The sequence below is a fragment of the Callospermophilus lateralis genome, chromosome 16 (genome assembly GCF_048772815.1).
Source record: "Callospermophilus lateralis isolate mCalLat2 chromosome 16, mCalLat2.hap1, whole genome shotgun sequence".
NCBI classification, from domain to species: domain Eukaryota; kingdom Metazoa; phylum Chordata; class Mammalia; order Rodentia; family Sciuridae; genus Callospermophilus; species Callospermophilus lateralis.
The window spans coordinates 34156165-34178931 of NC_135320.1; the positions used below are offsets into that span (position 1 = coordinate 34156165).

At 41.4% G+C, this 22767-nt stretch overlaps 2 protein-coding genes across 2 annotated transcripts in view; one reads left to right on the plus strand and one right to left on the minus strand.

Moving 5' to 3' along the window:
• Positions 1 to 5451: 5451 nt before the first annotated feature.
• On the minus strand, positions 5452 to 8627 carry Rpl7 (ribosomal protein L7). Its single transcript, XM_076835504.1, has 7 exons — positions 8522 to 8627; positions 7611 to 7719; positions 7189 to 7355; positions 6630 to 6767; positions 6425 to 6534; positions 5788 to 5997; positions 5452 to 5513 (listed from the first exon to the last, which is right to left on the minus strand). Exons 1-6 carry the CDS (start codon positions 8566 to 8568, stop codon positions 5789 to 5791), a joined length of 780 nt encoding a protein of 259 aa, XP_076691619.1. The 5' UTR covers positions 8569 to 8627; the 3' UTR covers positions 5452 to 5513; position 5788.
• Positions 8628 to 9443: 816 nt separating this feature from the next.
• Rdh10 (retinol dehydrogenase 10) overlaps positions 9444 to 22767 on the plus strand; it is a 28760-nt gene continuing 15436 nt past the window's right edge. The window contains exons 1-2 of the mRNA XM_076835503.1: positions 9444 to 10489; positions 12075 to 12310. Of these exons, the coding sequence (XP_076691618.1) occupies positions 10201 to 10489; positions 12075 to 12310 (525 nt within the window). The 5' untranslated portion in view covers positions 9444 to 10200. The remainder of the gene's footprint in view (positions 10490 to 12074; positions 12311 to 22767) is intronic.

The window sequence follows — 22767 nt, forward strand, 5'->3', positions numbered from 1 at the left end:
TTTATACTTAAAATTTTTTGTTTTATAATATACATATAATTATACATAAAAGCATTATAATTATACATAAAAAAACAATTTTTTGAAAGCAAGATTCAACCAAAATTGGTAATGTACATATATCTGACCCTGCAATTCTGCTTTAAGGAATTTATTCTATAGAACTGTTCCTGGGTGCAAGAATGTTCATTGTTGCATTGTTTATAATAGGGTAAAAAAAGGAACTAATCTCAAGTGGAAGAGTGGTTACATAAATTGATACATATGTAGTATGAAATACTCAGTACACCCCCTAAGTATAAAATCCATATGGAAGGTTTGCTCTGTACCTTAATTGGAAAAGCAATTTTTCAAAATAATCCATACATAATTTCATTCATGACCAAAAAATAAAGAATGTAAGGATGAACACTAAATTAACTCTAATTGGGGTTAAAGAGAAAGTAGTGGAAAATAAAGAAGGCATTCATTCATCTCTAACTGTATATATTGTGGTGTTCCCATGAAAAGTACCAATGCATTATAATGTAATTTCAAAACTGTAAGGAAGAATTTTAAAATGAAAATATCAGAAGTATTTTTTAAAATAAAATTCTAATAGATTTTAACACTATTAAGCATACATACGCACACACAGTTGTATTTGAAGAGCAGAGATGTTTGTGCTTTAGGGAGTATAATGCTTTAAAATTGTTTGCAAAATTGTTTGCATTTATCTAGAGAGAGGCTCTACAGTTTCCATGATATCTATAACCCCAAAAAGGCTAGATGAAAAGATGACAATAGAAGTCTACCTGCAATGCAACTATTTTCTAGTAGCTTTAAGCCCTAGTGAAAAAAGTAGCATACAAATGATAGGTAAATAAGAACTGGTACAAGGCAAAATTGGAAATGAAAACTGGGTTATGACAATCTAATAGGGTCAGCCTCCAAAGTCCTGGCCCATCTGGCTGGGTGCCAAGTGTGGGAGAAAGGCAGATACACGGCAATCAAAGAAGGAAGCAAGCACATCCCACACTCCCTTAAGGTTCAAGTTCTGGGAGGGGTGGAGAGTGAACCTGTAAGGGTGTGTCCACTTAATGAATAGATGTGGTTGCCCAGTATCAGAAGGGGAGAGGGAATGGAATTTACGTATCTAGCAAGCAAGCTTTCTTCCCCTGGTTCATTCCCCATCTCCTGTCACCCGACCCTTCAGTGTATACTTGATCAGGTCCTTGTGACTAGTTCTTTCTGGCAGCTCCGCTTTAGAGGAACCAGCCCAGGTGTCTCTCTAGGTCGTTTTCCCCCTTCTTGGGAGGGGACTCATCCTCCCTCTCAGGCCTGACCCGGAAATGTCCCGGCCCTCCCAACCTCCAACGCCTTGGGGCTAGATGGCCAGGCGGCCAGGCACCCGCACTCACTGTCCCTGCAGCTCCTCGTATGAGAGGAAGGGCTTCTTGTGGTGCCGGGCCCGTGGTAAAAAGGGGGGTAGTTCTGGCAGCGACGACTGCAGTGGGGGTAACGGGCAGCGCGGGAGCCAGCGGCGGCCCTGTGCGGACTCGAGCTCCTGGCCCAGCCCGGCCACGTTGCTGTGCTGTCCACAGTGGTGGGACGAGGCAGTCGGCCGCGCACTCGCACGGGAGCTGCTCTCAGGACAAGCATGCTCATGCTCGGCGGCCGGCAGCCCTGCGATGCTGGGGAGCGTGGCTCAGCTCCGTCCGGCCCGGGGCAGCTGCAGCCACGCCCGTCCAATGCGCGCATCGGTTGCTAGGCGCCTGTCGCCTGGGGCTACGGGCTCCGCTCTACCGGGTTGCAGACCAGTCCTGCAGAGGAAGGGACCTAGCCTTAAGGGACCTGGGTAAGATTAGGAGGCTGCCAGGATTCCAGGGCATGCACCAGAGGTCACTGCTTGGGGTGCTGAGGTGAGCAAGTGCTGAAGCAAGGCTGGTTTTATCAGCGGTCAGTTGTGACACAACACGAGGGGAAGAAGGGTAGGTAATGGGCAATCAGACAGGTGTATGTAGTTTCTGGGTTGTTTGCTCATCAGCTAGTACTAAAGGCTAACTTTTCAGATTTAAAGTAACCAGGCTTCTATGGGTATTTTAACCCGTACTCTTTGATTCCTTTGAAAACTAGAGTGTTCCCTTTCAAGGCACAGCACACTAATTTTGCACAGTAGGATCTAAAGCCTCAGCACTTTGCCAAATTGTTTTTTGACACCTCCTCTCCACTAGAGCTACAAAGTGCACGTGATATGGTTTGACTCCAAGGAGACTGCTCAACACATTCATGCTTCAATTTTCCAACGCAAATTAGACCTGGAACTTAAGTGGCCCAACACTTAGAACCACTTACATAGAATTATGTGGATTAAAGCAGCATTGGGACTCAATGATTGTAATCAAACCTTTATTACTAAATGGCTTCTTTTCATCCTTTTTGGGGGGCGGGGCATTGAACTCAGGGGCACTCGACCATTGAGTCATATTCTTCAGCTGTATTTTGTATTTTATTTACAGACAGGATGTCACTAAGTTGCTTAGTGCTTTACTAAATTGCTGAGACTGGTTTTGAAATCGTGATCCTCCTGCCTCAGCCTCCAGAGCCACTGGATTACAGATGTGTGCCACCAGGGTCAACCTCCTATCCTTTATTACATTCCTATTTGAAACTTCTGCCATTTCTGTTCTGTCATCAGGGGTCTGAATTCTATCTCCTTTGTGAAAGCTTCCAGCTACATAGCATGAATAGTATTCTCTTAACATGTTCTATTACTAAATGAAGTCTTCCCCACTCCTCCTCCTACCATTCCCCATCACCAAATACCCAATGACTGCAACATGCAACTGGAGACTGAAAATTTTAAATGGCTTAAGAGGTTAGAGCTAAGTGCCTACAATGTACCAGGCATTTTAAATATTAAGTCTTACGCTGGGGAAAATGAATTCCAGATAGAAATGTTATAGCTGGAAGCAGAGATGCACACCTGTAATCCCAGCAACTCAGCAAGGTCCTCTCTCAAACACCAGTTCAGTGGTTAGGAGCATCTTAGTTCAATTCCCAGTATCAAAAAATAAGAACAGACTGCTCTAACATCAAATCTGTCAAAATAGGGGGGGGCGGAGTGCGGGTGGTGCGTGCCTAGAATCCTGGCAACTTGGGAGGCTGAGGCAGAAGGATCCCAAGTTTAAAGCCAGCCTCACCATTTCAGTGAGGCCCTCAGCGACTTGCCAAGATCCTGTCTCAAAATAAAAAGGGCTGGGATATGGCTCAGTGGTTAAGCACCTTGGATTCAATCCTCAGTACCAAAAAATTCAATCCTCAGTACCAAAAAATGGACAATATATATTTTTAAACCCCAAAAAAGGAACAGAAAGTTGTCCATCTTCCTGTGGAGCTGGGCCCCAAAAGATATCAGGAGGCTCTGTACATCCCTGTAGCACTCAGCTTACCATTCGTTGTCCATTTCATCCATCAGAGCGACAAAGTAGAGGCTATTTTATATTGCTCCCAGTTGTACATTTGAAGTGCTCAAATTTACTACCAATACCAAACATTTCACGAAACCTTTAAATTTTCACTGAAATCCTATTAAAACTGATGCCATCATTTCCCTTATTTTGCTAATTAAGAAACTAAACAGGACTTATTGGCCCAGACTGAGACTAGATGTGAACACAAGCAGCCTGGTGCCAAACTTGCATTCTTTATCCAGACAACCAAAAAACAAACCTACAAATAAATACTAAGTAAAATGGGAATCAAGAGGTGAGGTGACTTTTTGATCCTACTAGGTGCCAAGATTCACATGAATGGGGACATGGAACATCCCTTTGCAAATTTAAAGAGGTAGGATTCAATAAGGTGCCATTCATCATCTCCACAGTTCACAAAATATTTTCATACCCACACATTTCTATCCTCGTTCACTTTAAGCCCTAGGAAACTGCTATCACCAGCAGACACCAATGTTGTAAATTTTTCCTACTTACCTCCATACTCTACTACTATCTACTGATTTCCTAATCCCCCTGTATGAGCTTCAGAGTGGACAATCCTGGATCTCTACAATCCCTCCCTTGTTTCTCCACTCTGGTTCTATTTACAAGATGATATATCAATATAAATCCAGTGACTAATAAATATAGCACTGGGGTGGTGGTAGGGAGTTGAGAGAAGATGCTATATATGGAGACAGAGATGTGTGGTAACCCTTCATACTTTCTGCTCATTTTTGCTGTAAACCTAAAACTGCTCTTAAAAAAAAAATTCTGCTAAATACCACTACCCTATCTAAGCACCTGTTATTCTTATCCCAATAAAAATTTCCTCTAATGTTGTAGTGTAGCCACCCACCTACACCTAAGCAGTTAACAATAACACCATCTATACAACTTTACTCTGGTCTTGCAAAGGCCACTGATGGCCCTCACCATTGTCTAAAAACCTGGAAGTCAACCAAGGTCTAACATCTTCTGAAATACTCCTCCATTTCAGGACAGTGGATGTGTGAAGACAGGGGTTTGGTACTCATTTAACAGCAAAAAGAGGATAAGCTTTAAAACTTAAACTCTTTGGCTCCACCTAGAGATTAACATACTATATGTATTTTTTTTACACTGATCCTACAGTTCACTAAAACAAATCTCTGACAAAACAGATATTCTCACAAACATGTAACATGATTTTATGAAATACTGTTTTTTCTCCAGAATTCATGAGCTCTTAAGAAACTAAGGCAGAGAAATAGCTTCTGGATTATAAATAATTTAAAGAAATTCCTAATGTATTTGTCTAGAAACTTCAATTATTGAAAATCAGTGAATGATTCTGGTTTAATAGTGCCAAAAAAAAAATCAACAAGAGATAAATTTCACATTGCTGCAATAAAGTCTCAGCAATAAAATCAATGACTACATGGAGGCAGGGGTTATGACTTAGTGGTGGAGTGCTCACCTAGCATATGTGAGGCACTGGGTTTGATCCTCAGCACCACATAAAAATAATAGATATTGTGTCCACCTAAAATTAAAAAAAATCCAGTGACTACAAAAACTTTGCTTTCGTCGTATACTTTGTTATCCTCTACATGTAAAGACTTTTTATTTCAAAGTTTTGCTCACTCGTTTCAACTGCCAAGTGTTTTAATTTCACTTCTACTTAATATCCACAATGTATAATGGAATTACTAATATCTCATCTAAATTTGGGCAAAAGATGCAATATAAGAATAAAAAAATGGAATACAAAAGGAAAAATAACACATTCACACGGCAGTTTTCAGCCAAGCCAGTGTCTACTTCAGCAATTCAATGTGTATGATAAAATGAAAAGCCTCACAAACCCAAGAAATGTTTTTTCACAACATAAAAACTTGACCCAGGTTTTCTGTTGATATGACTGAATTCGTATACACATCAAGATTCACCATCATAGCTGAAGGAAGGCAGAGGCAGACTAACAAATCACCAATACATTGAGAGCAGGTACTGTTTTATTAACTGACCAGATTACAAAAATACCATGGTAGATACCTGAAAGGGAAAGAAAATAAACCTATTACAAGACTCAGCAGCTAAAGATTAACATTAAATTAGGGGTATTTTTAAGGACACCCAATTTCCATTTTTAAATTGATAAAAAGAAGGGGGGGTTCCTTCCCTCCAGAAATGTCTTCAAAAGGAAGGAGAGGAGTAACTAAACCAACTAATCATATATCACCCCTCCCCCACTGAAGAGTACTGATTATATTCAAAATCACCACATTCAATTAAGACTACTACTTTCTCCCAGGATGCAGTTTCTCACCTTAGTTCATCCTTCTAATAAGCCTGTTGATCTGGTCTTCCCTGTTGCCAGCATCTCCACCTTCTACAAAATGGGTTGTCTTTTTCTTCATTCCACCTCTTGGAGAAGACAATTTGAAGGGCCACAGGAAGTTGTTTGCTTCTTTGAAGCGTTTTCCAACAGTGTAGATCTCATGAATCAGATCTTCCATGCAGATGATGCCATATTTACCTGGAAAAAAATTCATTTGTGATTGCTTAAATTTTAAGGCATACAAAAAAGCACATTTACAAGCTGAGCTATGCAAATCAAAAGTAAACAGAATCATGTATACCTAAAAAAAAAAAAAAAAAAGAAGTAAACAGAAGGGCGCCATATTGCATGTTTGTGTCTGAGTCACTGGGATTACTGGCACAGGCAGAGACAGAAGACAGAAGTTTGAGGGCACCCTCTCAAGATAAAAACCAAAGGGCTGGGATGTAGCTCAGTGCCAAAGCACCCACGTCAAGATTCAAGCCAATGAAATTATCTCATGTTTTCTTTAATGAAGGATTATAGGAAATAATGTGAAGGTTTCATTAGTGAGAAAATTAAGGACATGAGAGGCCATAAAATTTCACCATCTAATATCAAACTTCCCCCAAACAAAAGAACCTACCAAGAGATCGAGCAATCAAAGCGTTATCTGTCAAGGCAATTCGTTTCTTATTGATTTTGCCATATCCACGCTTGTAGATTAGTTCATTCACTGATTTCAGGTTTGGGTACCTGAAATACGAAAAGCAGACGTACATGATCAAAGAAAAAGGTTACTGCTATCAAAACATCTGCCAAGCAGAAATCCAAGAAAAAAAGGCACTTACCCCCATGCAATGTAAGGTTCCACAATCCTCAGCATGTTAATTGAAGCCTTGTTGAGCTTAACGAAGGTACCATTGAAGATCTGGCGAAGTCGAAGAAGTTGTAACACCTTCCGAACCTTTGGGCTCACACCATTGATACTGCAGTGAAAAGGGACCAAAAATGTCCCACAAAAACCAAACATCACTGATGTTTTTCCTCTTTACCCTATAATTCCCACCAACCTGCTTCCTCTCCAACTATTTTTGATAAGTACCAGTGAAAGGTCCTGACTTGTGTTATCACCTATCTTTGTTATAGCACCATACTGACTGTACACTTTAACTTCTTTTGAAATCAACTTACAGGACCCTGAACTCCTCCTGATTTAATTAGAGTATACAGGAGCTTTAGGACAGGGCTTGTAACTAACCCCTTAAAATGACACCCACGCCTTTTTCTAGTCACACCTAAGCATAGTTATTCCCATGTTTTAGAACAGTCCTTCCTAAATTAACAGGAAATTTTTACTGAGGCTTCTAAACTTCCCTTTAAACCAGATACAGTAAAAACTGAACTTACCCTCTGATCCTGATAACAAATGCCAATTTGGGTTCTGCAGGTACATAGAAGTTGCCAGCTTTTCTTGCCATTCTAGCCATCCGAATCTCCGTTCTGTACATTTGCCTATATTCCTTGTGGTAATGCTTGGCTTTTTCATAGATTAGCTTCCTCCTTGCCTTTCGAAGCTGAAAAACAAGTACCAATTATTCATGATTCTTAACTCCCAAACAATTCGCAATAGCAATTTTTAAAATAATCTTCCCTTGAAAGTTTTCTTGCCACAGTACAGTTAACATTCTCAAAAGCTACATTAGGAAGCTTCAAGCAATTCCTTGGTACAACAGTGAAGTAAACAAGTCTAGCTAAGAACATTCACGTCATTCTCAATCCCAACCACATGGACTCCTCTCAAAGCTGAGTGCATCCAAACGTTTACTTACCATTTTTTGGGCAAACTTCTTCCTCAGGCGCTTTACCTTCAGCTCTGCATAATTCCTTCGCTTTTTCTTAAGAGTTTCTGGCACAGCAGGAACCTTCTTTTTCTTCTCTCTGTCATTAGCATACAAAGAATATTATTAATAGTTCAGAAACCTTTCTGCCTTGCATCACTCCCGTGTTGTACTGAGCAAAGTGTTAACACATGGAGCATCAGTGGCTCTTCACCATCACTGGTATCTTAAAGTTACCCTAACATGCTCCAGTCTAACATAATTTTTAAATTTCCTTCAGTAATTTTGCCTTCTAACACACATTTCAGATAAACCACAATCGCAAATGTGACATTAACAGAATGAACATTCCAGTTCCAGTCCTGGCCTCCAACAATTATACCTAAGAAAATATATCTAGAAAATATCTACACAACACGTATCAGAACCTTAAGACTGCTACAAAGACACCTAATTTTCTGCCTAAAGAACCTGGGATTCTCAAAAATAAAAAGGCCAAATTCCACTTTGGTTCAAGTCCCAAGCCACGCATACTGAAAGCAAAGGCCTGTAAGCAAAAACGCCTGGGCCAAGTACTAACCAAGGATGAATTCAACTCAAGAGGTTTTGTACCGGCCTCGATATACCTCGGTTCCCTCGAGGAATAGACCTCTGCCCAACCGGCTTGAATGCACACATAAATTCTGCGCTGGTACCTCGTTCCCGGTACTTCCAAAACCTTCACCCTATGGCCGCCCGCATCCCATCCCAGCCCGGGGTCCCTACTGGTGTCATGGAGCGTCACAAACACACAGATAAGTGGGAAAAGGTAAGAAGTACAACCAGACAGGGAAAAACTGAGACAAATGGCCTATATTTTCGGGGATGGAGAAGGATTCTCGAGAGGACGAGGAGTAACTTACTCGGCACCCTCCATGGTTCCAGCCGGAAAAAGAGGAAGTTGGCGCATGCGCACTGCCCACTTAAAGACGCCAGAGAAGCCCCACGATTTATAGGCGTCCTAAAATAAGCCGGAAAAGAACTCAGAGCTGAGTGCCCACCTTGAAGTTGCAAAATTAAGAAATGCCCGATTTAGCGTCTTCCAATCAATTTTGGGGGAAACTTTTGTGAGAAAAGCAAATGCAGTAGTTAGACTTTAATCAATTCAAGTGCAAAGAGTGGTGACACCTTGACTGCTCGGGGTCCTAATCCCTAGGTTGCGTTGACAGGATTAGCTCGACTTCCACCTTGTAAATGAACCAAATAACACGCCTCTGGGGAATAAACTACAAACCCCGGCATGCATCACTCCATGGTCCGCTCGACGGGAGTGAGACGCCTAACCAGGGCTGTGGGTAACCACCGGGGTGGTGATTTCAGCCAGGAAAATGAGAGCCTTTGGGATGATGTCCCAGACAGGTAGCAGCGATTCGAAGCCACTTTTGGCCGCTTCTCAACTCTCTGCCACCCGTAGTCAGACTCTGGCACCCGCCTTGCCGCGCTGCCGAGGTCCTTCTCGTTGTCCTCTAGCCTTCAGGGCTGTCTTCCGCAGCGCCTGATCGCAGGCGGGGCAGTCCGAAGTCCCCTGGCTAACGAAAGTGGCAAGACCGGGAAGAGCGAGGACGCGACGGCCAGGGGATGATGGCCGGGGCTCCGCCGACCGCGCGGCCTGACAGGCGGAGGCAGGGACGACCTACGGCAGGGGGCGTGAGCTGCGAAGGGAGGTGCAATGAGAGCTGGAGGCTGCGGCCACGGCCGTGTGAGAGGGGCTGCCCCGCGCGGCTCGGCGGACGACGGGCGGAGGGCTGGGGGCTGGGCCGGGGGCGGGGTGCGCCCGGGGGCGGGGAGGGCCGAGCGGAGGGAGGGCCGAGCCGATGCCGCCGCCGGCTCTTCCCCGTCGCGGGTTATATAGCGCGGAGCGTGGAACCCGCTTACAGCCGGTCGGGAGCGCTCCAACTTGCAAGCGGCGCTGTGCTGCGGAGCCCGGTACCCGAGTGACAGCCGCGGGGAGTGCAGGGCAGGGGGACACGAGACCGCAGGGGCAGCTGCAAGCCGTTGGGCAGCGCTCGCCTGAGCCTACCGAGTCCCCCCTTTCCGGCGCTCCGCTGCCCCGCACCCCACTCTCCCACCCTCTCGCAACTTGGGTCAAGTTGACAACTCCTGCGGCAGCCGGCCAGCCGGTGCGGTCTCCACCGCTCATTCCTTCCCCGGGGTGAGAAGGAGCCGCTGCGCCGGCTCCGGGGACGCTCGGGCGGCGGCAGCTTGGCCATGAGAGCAGTGCGCGTCGCCTAACTCACGGCTGTCACCGCCGCTGCAGCGGGACTGGCCGGCAGGACTCTCCGGGACAGGCGGGCGGCCGCCGGCAGGAGGCGCCGAGCCGGGCGGCAGCCGCGGCGGGCACAGCCCGGGGCCACTGCGCGGAGCCCAGCACCGCGCTAGCAGAGAGCGGCGCCGCGCACTGTGGTCCGGCGGGCACCTCGGGGACAGGCGCGGGGTGCAGCCTTCTGGTCCCGGCCGCTCTGACAAGGGCTCCTTTGGTGTGCCTGGCGCGGGGTGGGCGCGGACAGAGGCTCTGGGCTCGCGCGAGCCCCCGGGCGTCGCGATGAACATCGTAGTGGAGTTCTTCGTGGTCACTTTCAAAGTGCTCTGGGCGTTCGTGCTGGCCGCGGCGCGCTGGCTGGTGCGGCCCAAGGAGAAGAGCGTGGCCGGCCAGGTGTGCCTTATCACGGGCGCCGGCAGCGGCCTGGGCCGTCTCTTCGCGCTTGAGTTCGCCCGGCGCCGGGCGCTGCTGGTGCTCTGGGACATCAACACGCAGAGCAACGAGGAGACGGCGGGCATGGTTCGCCACATCTACCGTGACCTGGAGGCAGCTGATGCCGCCGCGCTGCAAGGTAACTCGGACTCATGCCCGAGCATTGTTGGGTAAAACCTCTCCCCTCCCTGCACTCTCCCCTGGAAGGTCCCCAAATCCCACTGTCATGGTCAGCCCCGCTCTAGAGAAAAAGAATACCCTATCATTCTTTTGGAAAGCGAGTGGAATTTACCCCCTAATAAAAGAGAATGATCACCGCACTATTGGAAGGAGGAAAGTGTGCCAAACCCAGCCCTTTAAGGAGGTCCGTCCCTTTGGGGACGACTCTGGTGTTTCCTATACCCTCTGAGCCTAGGGAAGGCAGAGGGAACTTGTTACCTCAGGATGAATTCCTTAAGAAATGTCTCTTGCTTGCATGCGCATGATGGGAAACAGAAGTGTCTTTGAGAAGTTGTTCCTAGACTGGACTGTATCAGTGTATATGTGTTACTGCGGTCTGAACCCCTTAGAAGAGGGCAGTATTGATGGTTTCGTTATAACTTTAGCCAAAAGAAAATAATTACATTGTTTCGCCTGCGATAAGTAAGTGCTTTAGTTACTTACTACAGACCCCAGCATGACTGAGAGATGACCTGCCTCTTGAGAAAGTTATTGAAGGATTTCAGCTTCATGAATTCATGTAAATTTCTTTCATGTTTCTGGTCACCCCAATCTGCATTTTTTGTATAACCTGAATCTGAGACTTAAGAAGAAGACAAGGAAGAAGAAAAAGCCTAAGTGGAAACTGTAACCAAACATAAAATATTGGTCCAGGAAAATTTGATGATTGTTCTTGCTTTTTGACAGAAGTTTTCATTTCCAGGAGAAATATTGAACTATATGAATATTTATTTGAGTGCCACTCTTTCTCTCTGTCCATCATTTGTTACAGATTTCTTGGCACCTGCTTTCTTGATTTAAATTTGGAAATGATGCTAGTGTGAAGAGGTAGCAAATACAGATTGTGTGTGTTCCCTTCCAAAACCTAAAAGATAAGGGTTTCTAGAGAAGAGATTTTGTTTTTAAGCCATTCAAGTTTTTATGTGGCCCATTAATTTATGTTGCACCCCAATAAGAACAAGTCAGTGGCCCCTACTTTTTTATGAGAAACTTTAAATTCATTTTTTGCCTATGGATGAATTCAGATTATTATTTACAGCTTTGATTTATGAACTTCAAAGTTAATTTCTATTTTGATGGTGCTCATACTGAATATTAAGAGCTATTTCTGGTCAGTTTCCCCCAGCTCTCCCTCCCACCCCCCCAAAATAGGAATGTATAATGTGTGTGTGTGTGTTATTCTCTGGGCTGAGATCTGTTCTTTGCAGGTGTCTTTAGCTCCAGCAAGCTGATCCCATGTGGTCTACTTGTTTTGGGCTTGTCACAATTACATGACTTTCCCCTAAGCAAAGTTATCCAGTAAATTGCTGCAATTTCCAAAGACTGGGGGGAGGAAAGCAGCTGTAAGTTCAGTCATTGGCAAGCCTTGTGGTGTCAGAAATTCGAAGCTCACTGTAGTACTTTTGTTTTGTGTGATCTTTGTCCTACTGATTGCCATGTGACTCACTTTCTGTACCTCCTTCTCTGTTCCATTTTCTCCCCCTCATCTGGACTTCTGAGGACAGCTGGGAATGGTGAGGAAGAAATTCTGCCCCACTGTAACTTGCAGGTTTTTACCTACACCTGTGATGTGGGGAAAAGGGAAAATGTCTACTTGACCGCTGAAAGGGTCCGCAAAGAGGTTGGTGAAGTCTCAGTCCTGGTCAATAACGCTGGCGTGGTCTCTGGACATCACCTTCTGGAATGTCCTGATGAGCTCATTGAGAGAACCATGATGGTCAATTGCCATGCACACTTCTGGGTAAATATAAACCTTTTTTTTTTTTTTTTTTTAAGTCCTGGGCCCTCTTTGAGAAGGATAGAGATCTCAGTGCCAGCTTGAAAGCTACCTGTACTCCCATCACGGAGCCTCCTAATGAGTTATTCCCCCATAGTGAATTCCACTGTATGTTGGTTACTATTAAATCATTACTTTCTCCTCTCCCCCAAATTCAGTATTTCTTGAGAAGGTAAAAGACTTAACATTGTGAACTAGTTTGAAAAATTGCCATAAAAATAACAAGAGAGAGTATAAAACCCTGGGTTTGTTTATTTTACTTTCCACAGAGTTTATAAAACATTGGTTGTTCTTATGAATTCCTAAAGTCAGGGTTTAGGCTTCCAAATTACTGCTCAGCCACATTTTAGAAAGTGCCAAAGATTCTGAGATCAGCATTTGTGGTCCACTGGGAGTGATCAGGCCACCCTGGCCATCACTTATCTTCACCAGGATCCATAGCATTGTCCTGTTGGAGAACATCTCAGGACTTTTTCAGCTTGGAAAAATTTCTCAAATGAGAACAGAAGTCACCTTGATAGGACCACAGAGCGGGGAGGGCATCATGAGACCTGTTGAGCTGTGGACTTCAACAATGTGAACTTCTAGCCAGCAGAGCTACTGTAGCATCTAGGAATTGGTGGGGGCGGGGGGGGGGGCTGTCTGCTTGGAGGGACAAAGTAACCATAACTTTTCAGCTGGATTATCTTTAATAAAGGCAGATATGAAGCTCTCCTCTGTAATTCTGTGCACTGTTGACCCACTTTATGCTTTTTTTCCTCATAGTATTTTCCCTTTTGTAGACAGGTTGAATCCAATAAAGAAGAGGTAGAGAGGGCTGGGAGTGTTGCTCAGTGGTAGAACACTAGCACATGTTGGGCTTGGTATGATCCCTAACACTGCAAAAAAATAAGTAAATAAATAAATAATAATAATAAAATAAGTAGGGGGATAAGGAGATAGGGTTTTATATTATTTTCCACGGGCAGATTAGTCTTCTAATAGAACACAACAAAGAACTATTTCTCCTAAATAGGTCACAATAAACCCCTTAATTTTTTAGCAACTGCTTAAAAATTTAATCTGGCTTTAGAAGTACTTATTTACATGTTGCTTATCCAATAGCAAGCCTAGTCTCTGATCCTGGAAGAAGCTTATTTTGATGTTTTATTTTTTAAACATGAGCTTCATTTCCTTTCAGAACCTCTAGAAATGAACATATGAATAACCTGAGCTAACTCATGTCCATGTTTTGAATGAGTAAGAAGATAAAGTTTAGGGAAATGTGAATGTGCCTCTGTGTGTACATGCATGTCAGTGTGTGTTATGTGCAGTGGGTATGGGGAGCTGAATTAAAGGTGTTTTTTTGGTTTTGTTTTTTTCTGGCAGCAGTATCAAAGGGGGTGGTTTAGGTGAGTAAATGCTAGTCCAACTAAATAAACTTGGCAGTATACTCTATCAAGAATCTTGTATGATTATAATTCTGACTAAAACAAAAAACTGCTATTTGAAACAAAAGACAGACATAAATTGTAGGTGTAATGTAGTTTCCATTTTGAAGAATGGTAAAAGTGAAGCTGCCGTAGAAACTGTGTTGGTTTCAGTCAATGCATCATCCTTAAACAGATACACAGCTGTCAGTAGCATAGTGTGCACCACAGGCAACTGGGAATTGTTTTTTTCCAATAACCTTTGACTGAGATGATGCAAGATTTCCTAACTTTCACCTACACCAAATACTCTGAAGTTTCACCTTCCTGACTGTTCTCTGATTATTTTGTTCACTTGCAAAATTTCAAATGTAATCAGACTTTGGGTACCAGAGATTAAACTCAGGGGCACTTAACCACTGAACCACATTCCCACCTCTTTTTTTTTTTTTTTTTTTAAGACAGGATCTCGGGCTGGGGATATAGCTCAATTAGTACAGTGCTTGCCTTGTATGCACAAGGCCCTGGGTTCAATCCCCAGTACCACCAAAAAAAAAAAAAAAAAAAAAAAACAGGATCACACTAAGTTACTTAAGGTTTCCTTAAATTGCAGAGGCTGCCCTTGAATTTGCAATTCTCCTGCCTCAGTTTCTCAACCGCTAGGATTACAGGCCAGCACCACCTCATCTGAATGTAACCAGATTTTTAAAGAAACCCCATATAGTCTTAGGTGAAAAAATATTTGTAACAGGAGAGCATCTTGTCTTCCCTAGACATACTATAAAATGAGTGCTAATGTGTTAGGCTCAGAAAATCCATAGCCTCAGCTTTAGAAATGCACATAAATTGAAATATTGTATTTTTCTTTTTCTCTACATCCCCAGCTACTTTCAAATTTTATTTTGAGATAAGTTCTAAATTGCCTAGGCTAGCCTCAACCTTCCAATCCCCCTGCCTCAACCTGCCCAGTAGCTGGGATTATAGGTATGTGCCACCATGCCCAGATAATATACTGTACTTCTAAGATTGGGTTACTTTTTTTTTTTTTCCCCCCCGGTACGAAGGATTGAACCCAGGAGTGTTTGATCACTGAGACACATCCCTGTCCCCAACCCTTTTTATTTTCTATTTCGAGACAGGGTCTCACTAAGTTGCTTTAGGGTCTTGCTAAATTGCTGAAGCTGGCTTTGAATTTGTAATCCTCCTGTTTCCGCCTCCCCAGCCACTGGGATTACAGGCATGTGAGCCACTGTGCCTAGACTACTTTCTAACATAAGGAGGAAATTGAATCACATCTCTAGTGGAAAGATTATTCTGGAACTGAATCTGTATACCAAGGAGGAACACAGCACCTTTCTAGCATCCTCACTGCCTCAAGATGTTGTTTAACCACACAATTTAGGGAGTTCTTGGAAGCCTTGGTGGTAATGATGTCACTTCATATTAAAATATGGGAGGCTCCTAAATTCTCCAGCTGTTTTTCCCCTAAGCATCTAAACTTAAGAATTATTTTCAATATTGAGTCAGAAAATTCATTTTAGAGTTGGAATTTCTGACTTCTTGCCGAGACTTAAAACCTTTTGAGAAGAAATTGAAAATTTGCAACTAAAATTTAAAAGAACGTATTTATAATTTTTACAGTGATTTGGGTGGGAAGGTTAAGTAGTACTGTTGAGAGTACTTTCCTTCCAGTAGTACTCTTAAGCAAAAATGTTAGTGATGATTTTTCAAAGATGTGTTGGCCTGACTTGTGTTGTCTTCCTTCCAGAAAAAATAATGATTATATCTTTTTACTGTGTTTGGGTGAGGAAAAAAAAATTCCCTTATACATTTTTAAGTACATCAGCTGAGCAAAGAGCTTGTTCAATTATTTGAATAGATCATCTTGAGCCAGACTTTTAAGTAGCAGTTAATGTCTGTTTTCGTAGAATAAATAACAAATAGTATGTTGATCCTGACTCAGAGTTAAAGTTATGAATGGTGAAATAGAAGACCATGTCGACTTTCACTGAAAAGCTGTGGATGTTCCCACTTCCAAACCATTCCTCATACTGGTCTCGCTGCCTGGAATTGCCTCTTCCTCTACTCCCTGTGCCTTTTAAAGTCTAGTCTAAGTTGTCAGCCTACCTTTCCCTCCCCACTGTAGCCCTTCCTGGCATTCTTGGATATCAGAGCTAAAGGATCCTTAGAGACCAACTGGTCCAACCCCTTACTTTCCAAGGAAACTGCACTTAAATGACTCACATAAGGCTTTTCTTTCCCTGGGTGTTTGTTGTTGGTTGTTGTTGTTGTTTGACAGCATTTGTTGTCATTGCCATTCTTTGGTGCATAGTATGGATTTTTGGCATAATTTTTTCTACGTTGTGCCCTATATCCCAAAGAGACAGCAAGCTGTCTGAAGGTAGTTGGTTATATTCATCTGTTTGTTTTCTTCTGCCTGAAACAGAACTTTATTCTTAAGTCACTCAATTAATATTCAATAATACATAATAGACTTCTGCTGACATACTTAGAAGATAACCTATTTAGAGAATGCTCATGTGGGCTATTGCAGTGAACTTTCAAAAGGTAAGTATTATGTTGAACTAACTCAAGCTGATACTTAAAGCATTTAACTCTAGCCCACATTCACTATTTGTATCTCCTTTTGTTTCCTATTGACTTGTGACTTTTCCAGTCGTCCTGCCCCACCTGTATGCTCAATTTTGCAGTAGTGTGTTAACTCTGTTCATAGGTGTGAGGCTGAGGACTTTGAGAAAGCTGCTCTTGATATGCCAATTTGAATCAAGCTCCAATTGAATACATACCAACCAATCATTTTTTCCCAATAACTAGGCCTCAAGGAGAGGACCCTACCACATTGTTCTGCAGAAGTCTGCGGTCTGCTGTGGCACTTCACCTTTTAGTGTTGTTCTACTACCAGATTTCCCAGGAATCTTCTCTTGGTCACCAGTCAAGAAGTGATAGATATGGGGTAGGCTTTGGTGTGCATAATCTGTGAAACACATAGTTAGGAGAAGGCCATTGAGAACAAATGCACTTTAACACTAGCATAGAAATCATTCACATAGGCTCTCTATCTTGCTAAAATGCAAAAAAAAAAACAACAACAACAACAAAAAAAAAACAAAAACCACCTTGAAAATACCTCTGCATTCAACTTTGAAATATAGAAAGGTGATCTCTATTCAGCAACTGCAATCCTATGGTTCCCCTCCAAATATTAACATTGCTTCACTTGATGTTTTTTCTTTTTTTTTTTTTCAGAGGGGGTATAGAATCTTGGTTGCTATTTGTAAAAGCCAAAGTTTATCTGTAGATCCTTTCAATCAAAGAGCTGCATTTGGCCTTTATACGTGAGCAGCACATTGATCCCTGATTAACCAAAAGGGGGAAGCAAAAGCATTTAACTCTAGGCCTTTTATGTTCTGAAGAAATTTTGCATGGTAAAGGACTAAATCTGTCAAATAGCTAGTAGGTAATTTACTTCTATTGATATGTTAGTCAGACAAGATAATTGGTAGTTAATTAATAGACCACTTAACTTAAAAGGTTTCACAGTTTTAAAATACTAATTACTGAATTAGGCATTTATCTATATCCAAATGTCTAAAGTCTATTTAGTTAAAATCCATCCAGGAAAAGTAAAAGCCCACCAGCTAGATCTGAGTAATGTAGCACTTAAATGCATTAGTGCTACCATTGTACCTAATATCTCATGGATGGTCCCTAATCGTTAATGTTTAAGTTCTTATGTGATTTACTGTTTTTTAATCTCACATACTGTATTCTTCTTTTCTCTGGTTAGAGAAAGCTAGTTTTGTTTTTGTTTATTTTTTTCCAAGCCCTCTTAGGTTTAAAATGTTTAAAAAATCATTTCTAAAATATTCATATAAAATATTTGTTTGATGGTTGCTCCTCCATACCATAATATTAAGAATTTTAAGACTAAACATTTTATATAATATTGTTTCCCTATAGGATGTTATTAAGGTAGATACTAAAAACTTAGAATTTATGGCCTATTTTTGAAGTCTGCTCTAGAACTGGTTTCTGTCATAAGTAAATTTCACATGCATAAAAATATTTGAGCTTTCAAAATAAAGACTTTTAATTCTCGAACCAGGTTGTAAATTGGCATAGTTTGTCTTATTAATTCTTGGTTATAGTCAAAAACAGGAAAAGAATCTCTTTTGATGGTAACTGCCTGGATAGCTGGGACCGTTTATCTGTATACACAAACTAGGATCACATGTTTATTGAACTTTAGTTTCTATGTTTGATGTGTTACATCAGTAACTTGATGTAATAATAATAATTTTTGCTAGGCCCTAATCTTTTGTACTAGAAATCAAAATCCACAGCATGGAAAAGTGTCTCTTTACGAAATTAGTGTGAGTAGGGAACCAGACATTAAATCCTATGAGAAACTTCCCCATGTGTTTGATCTGGGTTCTAATCTGTCTAGTTATCTCAATTTGGAAAATACTGCAAAGTAACCAATGCCATCATTTCTAAGCTATATGAATAGATTGTGGTGCTCCCTCAGTGCCAAATGCAGTGTGCAGCTTGATCTTCCACAGAACGTGACCATCTCCTTGAATCTTGAGTGCTTTAGTTTCCATGAAGAGTCACCTTTCTGTTCCTCTCTCTGCCTTCCCAGTCCTCTTGGCCTCCTCACCTTTGGAATGTTGGCTCTTTAGGATTGTGTGCTCGGACCAGTTGTCTCGGTACACCTCTTCCTAACTGCGTGAAATCAGCATGTCACAATACAAAACTAACTCCTCTTTTCCCCTTCTTGCATTCCCCAGTTGGTCAGTCACGAGGCTTGAGAACATCGGCATAATCTTCAGTTCTCTATGTGGGTCACCAAATCCTGACTGTTCTCTCTCGCCACCGTGGACTTTAACTAATCCCCTTCTTTCCATTCCCACCCCTTCATGTGTACCTCCATCACCTCTCGCCTAGACTCAGAGCCTCTTAACTTCTTTCTCTGTTCCCATTTTTTGCTCTTCAATCCAGGGTTATCTAAGTAGAGCTGAGTTTGCTATATGCCTGCTTGAAACCCACATGACTCACAGTCCAGCTCATTAGCATGGCATCTTGGGCCTTTCAAAGCTGAATTTCACCTGCCTTCCCAACTCAGCACCTATTACAGCCCCTGCTGTACTATAAACTCCAGTCAGGCTGCTCTTTACTGTGCCCCGAGAGAGCCCTGTGTGCTCATGCTTCATGGAAGAACCTTTGGCTGGCTACTCTGCCATTTGAGTCCCATTTTATTTGGAAATTACAGAAGTTGATTAGTACAAAAAAAAAAAAAAAAAAAAAAAAAGTATATCACTCCTGCAAAAGAAAAACAAAAATTGCAAGTATTTGTCAGTAACTTTATATATTATATATATTATATATTATATTTATATATTAAGGTGGTAGCCCCTATAAAATAATCATCAAATCCTAGATTCAAGGATTAGTCCCTTCTTGTTTGATCATGGAATGACAGGGACCATTTGTCTCCATTCCTGGAAGCAAAGTCGTATTTGTTCTTTCTTCTCTTGTTATTTTTTTTTCTTTTTTCTCCTTTTCTTTTACTGGTATTGGTGATTGAACTCAGGAGCACTGAACTTCTGAGTTATATCTTCAGCCCTTGTTTTATTTGAGACAAGGTCTTGCTAAGTTGCTGAGACTGGCCTCAAACTTGTGATCCTCCTGCCTCAGGCGCTTAAGTTGCTAGAATTCACGACTTTATTACCAAGCCTCGTCCTTCCTTATTTCTCTATCCAGGACTTTATCCATTATCTGACCAGGTAGAAATTAATCTATAGGACATGTCAAAATGCAAGTATTCTTTAACCTATGCTAATGTAACATTGAGTAGCTTTTTCAAAAAGACTGAATGGAGAGTACTTTAGCCATTCATTGCAGGACTGGGTCACTGGAACCCAAACAAGAGCTACAAACCATATGGCTAGATATAACTGCTCACCTTCTCTCAATTCATTCTCTTCCCTTAAATTTGTTTTTACATTAATCACTTTTCAGATTTTCAAGATCTTTGCCAAGTTCCAGTAAATTGATTTAATAACTAGTGATAGATAGTGGCAGTCTGAGAAAATTATTTTCAAACAATTTAATAACCTTACTTGAGAATTGAATTTTTGGTAGGAAACTCCTTTTTTATTTAATATTTTTTTCCAAGTTAAGGAATAATTAATAACAGATTCACCTAAAATTTCTTAGTTTTTTCAGAAACTAAAATTAAGCCTCTCTCGTTTGTGATAAGTCACCAGTTTGCCTCTGTCTAATCTAGATATCTGCCTATGTAAATGTATAGATGCCGTGATTTGTCTATTTACTTTGTGTTTCACTATATTTAATAAGTAGAAGACACATGACTATGGTACAGTCATAGCCATTAGAGCTGGGAAAGTATACTTAAGTAGGTCTAAGTCCTATAGACATATTGAACATCACCTATAGACATATTGAACATCACTAATGCAAACATCTGCAATCTTTTTTTTGGAGGGGGGATACTGGAAATTGAATCCAAGGTGCTTTACCACTGAGTCACACCCCCATTCCTTTTTTTTTTTTTTTTTTTTGAGACAGGGTCATACTAAGTTGCTTAGGGCATCACTAAGTTGCTGAGGCTGGCTTTGCAATCCTCCTGCCTCAGCCTCTTGAGTTGCTGGGATTACAGGCATGCACCACCATGCCCAGCTGAAATCTTAAACATACCAAAATCTGAAATTTTTTGAGTACTAACATGATTTCTGAAGTAGAAAATTCCACACCCGAGCTCACATGACGGGGTCAGTCAAAATGTAGACATTCTAAATATAATGTATAAAATTACCTTCCTGTTATAGAAGGTATTATGAAACATAAATGCTTTCTGTAATTAGACTTGAGTCCCATCCCCCAAGGCATCTCATTAGGTAGATACAAATATTACAATATCCAAAACACTTTGGGTCCCAAGCATTTTGGATAAGGGATACTCAACCTGTACCTAGAATGTTTTTGGACCCCCAAATTGTACTATGCTGAAGTTCCACTAGGGGGTGTACTGGCAGGGTGGTTTTGCATCTCATTTCTTATACACAACCAGTGTTTTCCTAAGAGAAAGGGGCCCTTTGTAACTAATCTTTGGAGTATGACAAAATTTCCAAAGATTAAGAAATGGGGAACTATTCTCTGCCTCTGTTGAATGAGATAAGTCCCATGTTTTGAGCCTGTAATTCCAAGGATCAGATTAAAATGTGTTAATCTCTCTTGGTTTAAGTAGTTATTTCTTATCTCAGAAGTTAGTATAGTAAGTTAGCTATTCAAAGACCTATCCCTTCTTTTAGTTTCTGTCAACTGACCTAGGAACTCCTTTCAGGTTGAGGCCCATGTAAGCATAATTGGGAAATAACTCAAAAGACAGATGCTTTTGATTCTTTAAAATATAGAGTAGGTAGGTAGAACATACTGCTAGTCTGTAATAGGGTAGCATTAGAAAATAACCCTGTATTGTGTCTTAACACCCTGTTAAGAGACCATTGTTGAGAAATAGATTGGCAGAGCATAGCCTCGGGATTTCACCGTGTTTACCTGATATACCTGGCCAACCAGTCCCAGTCACCTGGATTTATGCAGGTTCCCCAGCTCTGCTCCAGAGGGTATAGCTTTTCATCTGTAGGAATGCCAATGTCTTTTACCCAACGTGGCCTACTCTTTTTTCTTTTTTACTTTATTTGTCAATTCTCTTAAAACCTAAGTTCACACCTGTCAGAGACCATTTTCCTAAATGCTCTGAAACTAAAATTAAGTGAGCCACAGGGGGGAAAAATGAATATCCTCTCATAATGATCATAAAACTTTCAACACTGCAGCAAATGCTGCTAGAATATTTAACAACCAAGGGCAATTACTGTGGAAACCTTGAGTGCTGTCAAATTAGCCCCTTACAATGACAAGCCACTTACAGTGAATTCACTTTTGGAAACAAAACATTACTTGGTCTGTGAAACTTTCAAAGATCACACAAAGATTCGGGAAAGGCATCAGTGGTGGTGTTAAACATTGGTTTGGTTTTGTTTTGTTTTGTTTTTTGGTCTGGGGAAGTCACAAGTGTTTCTCTCTTATTTGCTGCTTGCATAAAATGTGAGTTTCTTGCCTCTCCTTTAAATACCTTCATACTGGGATTTTTGAATATTAAGTTTCAGCTTCTTAGTGATATTCTAAGCAATGGGGCTCAAAATAACACTTCCCAAATCAGTGTAACTGGGAAAATATTTGTGGTGTAACTTGTGTAAACACATAGGTATTTTGAGGACAAGTGAAACTTAAAATTCAAAGCCTGAATTTTCCCACCTGCAAATTGTGATTAACATACTGCCCCCTACTGATTTCTCAAAGATTTTTTTTTTTTTTTTAAAGGGGGTCAGTTTTGTAATCTCTGGGGGAAAAAAAAAACAAAGTGTAATTGTTTAAGAATAATTTTTATTTGTAGTATTTCTACATTTACTGGATACTTCTTCATGAATTTTGATTCATAGCTTAAATTGTTGTTCTCTGCTAGTAGAGAAAAGGATTAGGAAGGAGGTGTGACTGACTGGTAAGTGTTGTTTCCTAGCATCATCAAGAATTCTGGAAGAAAGGAGTGAGATGGCTGAAGCAACTGCTTAGCAACATGCTCTCAAGTCTTTTTTTTTTTTTTCTCTTGGTCCTATACTAAGTTTTAACCGGAAGTATGGTCAGGCTCTGTGTGGAGGGAAGGAAGGACTGGAAGATATACATAGTAAGAACCAGGAACTGCAGGAACTTAAAGAAGGAAACAACCTATCCAAATATAGATAGCAATTAGAATTAAAATAGCCTGTAAATATATGCTTAATGAGCCTTGTGTACATTTACTATACTTTTTATGTAACACTTAAATTTACAAAACACTTTTCTCTCATTTGAGCTTCACAGCAACTTTGAATTAAGTATTATCCCATTTTTATGGATAAGAGGTCCTGA

Excerpts from the sequence above, each read along its gene's own strand:
- Rpl7 (XM_076835504.1), bottom strand. The coding sequence starts at position 8,568 with ATGCGCCAACTTCCTCTTTTTCCGGCTGGAACCATGGAGGGTGCCGA. Across the intron at positions 7,356-7,610 it reads AGAAGTTTGCCCAAAAAATG|CTTCGAAAGGCAAGGAGGAA; the intron begins GTAAGTAAACGT and ends CTTGTTTTTCAG. Across the intron at positions 5,998-6,424 it reads TTTGATTGCTCGATCTCTTG|GTAAATATGGCATCATCTGC; the intron begins GTAGGTTCTTTT and ends ATTTTTTTCCAG.